Here is a 3754-nt window from a genome sequence, read left to right on the forward strand (position 1 = left end):
GAAAAGCTGACTGATACATTGTACTCAGTATCCCCTTGACTCCATTCCAAGGGGCTTCATGCTGAGCATACCCTGTCTGTCTTTGACCTGCTCTGCAAATATCCAGGGAAAGGTCAGTGGGGGTTGGGGGGAGGATGGCATGGGATGGGACAGTGTGACATGGGGAGAGGATGACATGGGGGTGGAGCCAGTGTGACATGAAGACAACAGTCAATGTGACATGGGGGAGGGCTCAGCATGGCAGGTGAGGGGGGTCTGTAGCTCACAGAGGGAGAAGTTTATTTTCAAGTTGAGGACAGGTAAATGTCACACAGAGAGGTGGGGATCAGCCACACCAAGGGGGGACAGGTGAGTAAATCTAGGGGAACCAAGGGACTGAACTATTGCCGGAGACAGTGAGTTAAAGCAGACACAATTGGCCAGTTGAGATTTCTGTCTTCTAACTGAAGGAGCGTCAAGCTCTTGGCCTGTAGTCCACCCCTCTGGGGGTCAGGCATCTCACCTTGGGATAATTTCCCAGGCTGCAATAGAAGAGCAGACACTGCAGAGGGATGGGGTCTGTCTGTCTTTCTTCCCCATCCATCCATCCATTATCCATCTGTCCATTAGTGCAGAGCTTCACTCCCTTGAGCCTTCCCATCCTTCCTGTTACTTCTCCCTTTGCAAAGCCTCCAGAACAGGTTGGTTGATAGTTCTCTTGCCTTGGTTCACTCCCTCCCCAGGTCTTCTCACTGGAAGAGGCTCTGGAGAGGCAGACATGACATTCCCAGTCTCCACCATTCTGACAGTGACTGGTGAGTGCAGGTGCCTATTTTGGCTTAAAATTTTGGAAGGATAAGGGTCATATTGGAGGAAAGTGGAGGAAATGGGCCTAGCCAAGAGGGGAGGACAGATCATCAGCTGGACAGATAAGAATGCAGGACCATCGTGATTGGCAGTTTCTAAGAACACCCAGCAATATCTAGAGCCCACTGGTTTTCCTCCAGCTCCATGGGTGCAAGAGAGGGTTTGAACTAAGGTGGTGAGACTTGATACAATGTGTGGGGTGTTGGCAAAAAGATGGGTTTTGCTGTGTAGCTAAGAAGGAAGCTTGAAGAAACGAGAAAAGAATGAAGGGGAAGGAAGAAGAGGAAAAGTAAGTGAGAGGAATACACATACACCGAGGGAAGTCCAAGGGAAAACGAACAGGGGAAGGATCCAGAAATGGTTCAATAATGCCTCATACATCAACAACGCATTGACCATTTCAAAGCACTTTCACAGAAAATGTCTCAGGTTTCTGATCTCTGAAGCATCCCCCCCATCTCTGTGACTCTGCTTTCCTTTCCTCTGTCTGGCAGCAGTAACAATAATAATTGTAACACCAGCATCAGCAGAAGAGAAGGCAGCCAGTCAAATCAATCAGATGCACATAAAGACTGATGGACCCACCATATCGGTTTTCCTGAGCTCAGAACATGAGTCTTGTTTGGGGACCCTGATCCACAAGCAGTGGGTTCTCACCGCAGCCCACTGCTTCTTACCGTGAGTGACGGAGCTCCTGGGAGGAGAGGTTTTCCCCTTCGTCTCTGGGATTCCTTAAGAGGAGGACTGAGGCTGAGCCATGACTTGTAGAGGGGACACTCAAACCTGAGAGAGGGCTGGAGGGAGGTAGGAGATAGAAAGACCCAGGTGGTTAGGAGTTAGAATCTGGAGTGGGATGTCGTAGACAGAGGGATCTGGGGTTGCCCAAGGACCAGAGGATGAGCAAATAGAGAAGAAAGGGCGGCATGAAATGTTATGAGTCAGGGAACCAGGGAAGTGCAATGGAAATTGCTCACTTGCTGGATGAGGAGACTTGGCAAGTTAGGGGAGGAATGCGTCCGAAGTCACAAAGCAAGTTAGGGGGAGAAAGATGCAAGATGAACAATAGAATAGAATCTATCATCTCTGCTAACTCTTCATGGCCTGCTCCAGATTTCTTACCATGCAAGTTGCTGCTTCAGAAGAGATGCATTTCCAAAACATGAAGGGGAAATTAAGGCCCATACTTATCGTCCAACACCCACATTTCAGCCGGGATTCTGCTGAGCATGACCTCATGCTCATCAAGCTGAAGAACCCCCTAAAGCTCATCAATCCGGTGAAGCTGGCAGTTCTGCCCAACACCACAGATGACAGAGTGGGGGCCACGTGCACTGTCTCTGGCTGGGGCTGGACATGGTGGAATTACAGTGAGTGACCTTCAAGACAGAACCTTGGTGCTCCTGGAGGGTTATCATACAACTATTATAAAACAATAGAGCTGGAAGGGGTCTGAAGACTTAAATATCTCAGCCTCTAATTTTATTCATTTAGTAATTGAGCCCCAAAGGTGATACAATATACCCAGGGGTAACATGGCTATTTATGGCTAAAGGTCTCTGGAATCCAGCACCCTTGTCTTCGTCATTCATCCCCCAGGTGAGGGTGAAGGGTGTCTGGGTGAGGAAGGATTGGAGGCAATCCTGCAGGTGATGCTGAGTGTGGCTCATTTATCAGAAACTTACACACAAGCAGTCATAAATAAGAGCGTGCATGCACAGCCCAAGCTATGCAGCTTACAGCACTGGAACCAGACCGTGGTTTTCTCATTCCATTACCTGATTTCTTCTTCTCTGTTTCTTTTTCATTTTGGCTTTTTCCTTCATTGAATGATGGCAAGGTTAGTGACAGAGAAGAGGGAGGGAAGGAGTGAAGAAAGATAGTTGGATATACAAAGGATCAAAGAGAAATGTTTTCTCTCTCTTTCTCTGTGCGTGTGCTCAGACACAAACCCTGATATCCAGATAAACCAAGATGTCATCTGGTTCTCTAATGAAGACTGCCAAGAGGCCTCTACAAGACAAATGCCTATAAAAGTCTCAGAGAACATGTTCTGTGCGGGATCACCTCCGGAGAGCCTACACTCATGTCGGGTAACTTGCTTCCCTCTGCCTTTCCTAAGTTTGATCTGGGATGCTGTTTGGGGGTCCACATATCTCCTTCAACCCAATACAGTCTGTTGTCTCTACATCCAAGAAGAGATTGTAAATGGGGCCAAGGAAGGAATAAGTGTCCTCTTCCCAGTCGTGAGTGAATTTTGACAGCAGGTGGAAATATCTCCAGGTGTTGTCACTCCTCTATGGCTTCCCCTGATGTGGCCTAGGGTGAGTGAGTGAGATGGGCCCGAGATGGCCAGCAGCATGTCTCCCAGCCCAGTCCACCTAATTCTTTCTATTCTGGGCCCCTCAGATAGGGACTTGGCACTATGTCGCCTTTTTTTGGCTACCCTGCCTGACTCATCTCTCCCTTTCTAACAGGAAATAGCAGCGGCCCCAATCCTGTGCCAAAATCAGCTCCAAGGGATCCTGTCCTGGTCAGAAGGGTGTACTCTGAGAGGTGACACCGGCTACTACACCAAGATTTCCCACTATACAGACTGGATCCTCAAAGTCATCCACTCCAGTTGAACTCGATCTGTTCCTTCACTCGGCAGCCTCAGAACTGGGTTTACCAACATTGGCCCTTCCTTTCCTTCTAGCCTCAGAACAAGATGGGAATAAAATCTTTGTCTATGAGAAGTTTTCAGTTCCTGCAGGTTTCTTGACTTCTCTTACCCTTTCTCAGTCCCAACCTGAATGATCATCAAAGGATTTGATCTGGATAATGTTCTCATGAATGGGATAACTTCTCACCACCCCCTGCCTCTCCTCCTCCCACGTCCTACCTATCTGCCTGGACTTTCTCAGACTTT

The 3754-nt window shown here is 48.4% G+C and overlaps 1 protein-coding gene across 1 annotated transcript; it reads left to right on the forward strand.

Moving 5' to 3' along the window:
- Positions 1–757: 757 nt before the first annotated feature.
- Positions 758–3470, forward strand: LOC103588079 (serine protease 58-like). Its single transcript, XM_008569676.1, has 5 exons — positions 758–794; positions 1341–1524; positions 2056–2213; positions 2788–2936; positions 3321–3470. The coding sequence occupies exons 1-5, from the start codon at positions 758–760 to the stop codon at positions 3468–3470; spliced, it is 678 nt and encodes a 225-aa protein (XP_008567898.1).
- Positions 3471–3754: the final 284 nt, after the last annotated feature.

The sequence above is a fragment of the Galeopterus variegatus genome, unplaced genomic scaffold, assembly GCF_000696425.1.
Source record: "Galeopterus variegatus unplaced genomic scaffold, G_variegatus-3.0.2 Scaffold523, whole genome shotgun sequence".
Classification (NCBI taxonomy): domain Eukaryota; kingdom Metazoa; phylum Chordata; class Mammalia; order Dermoptera; family Cynocephalidae; genus Galeopterus; species Galeopterus variegatus.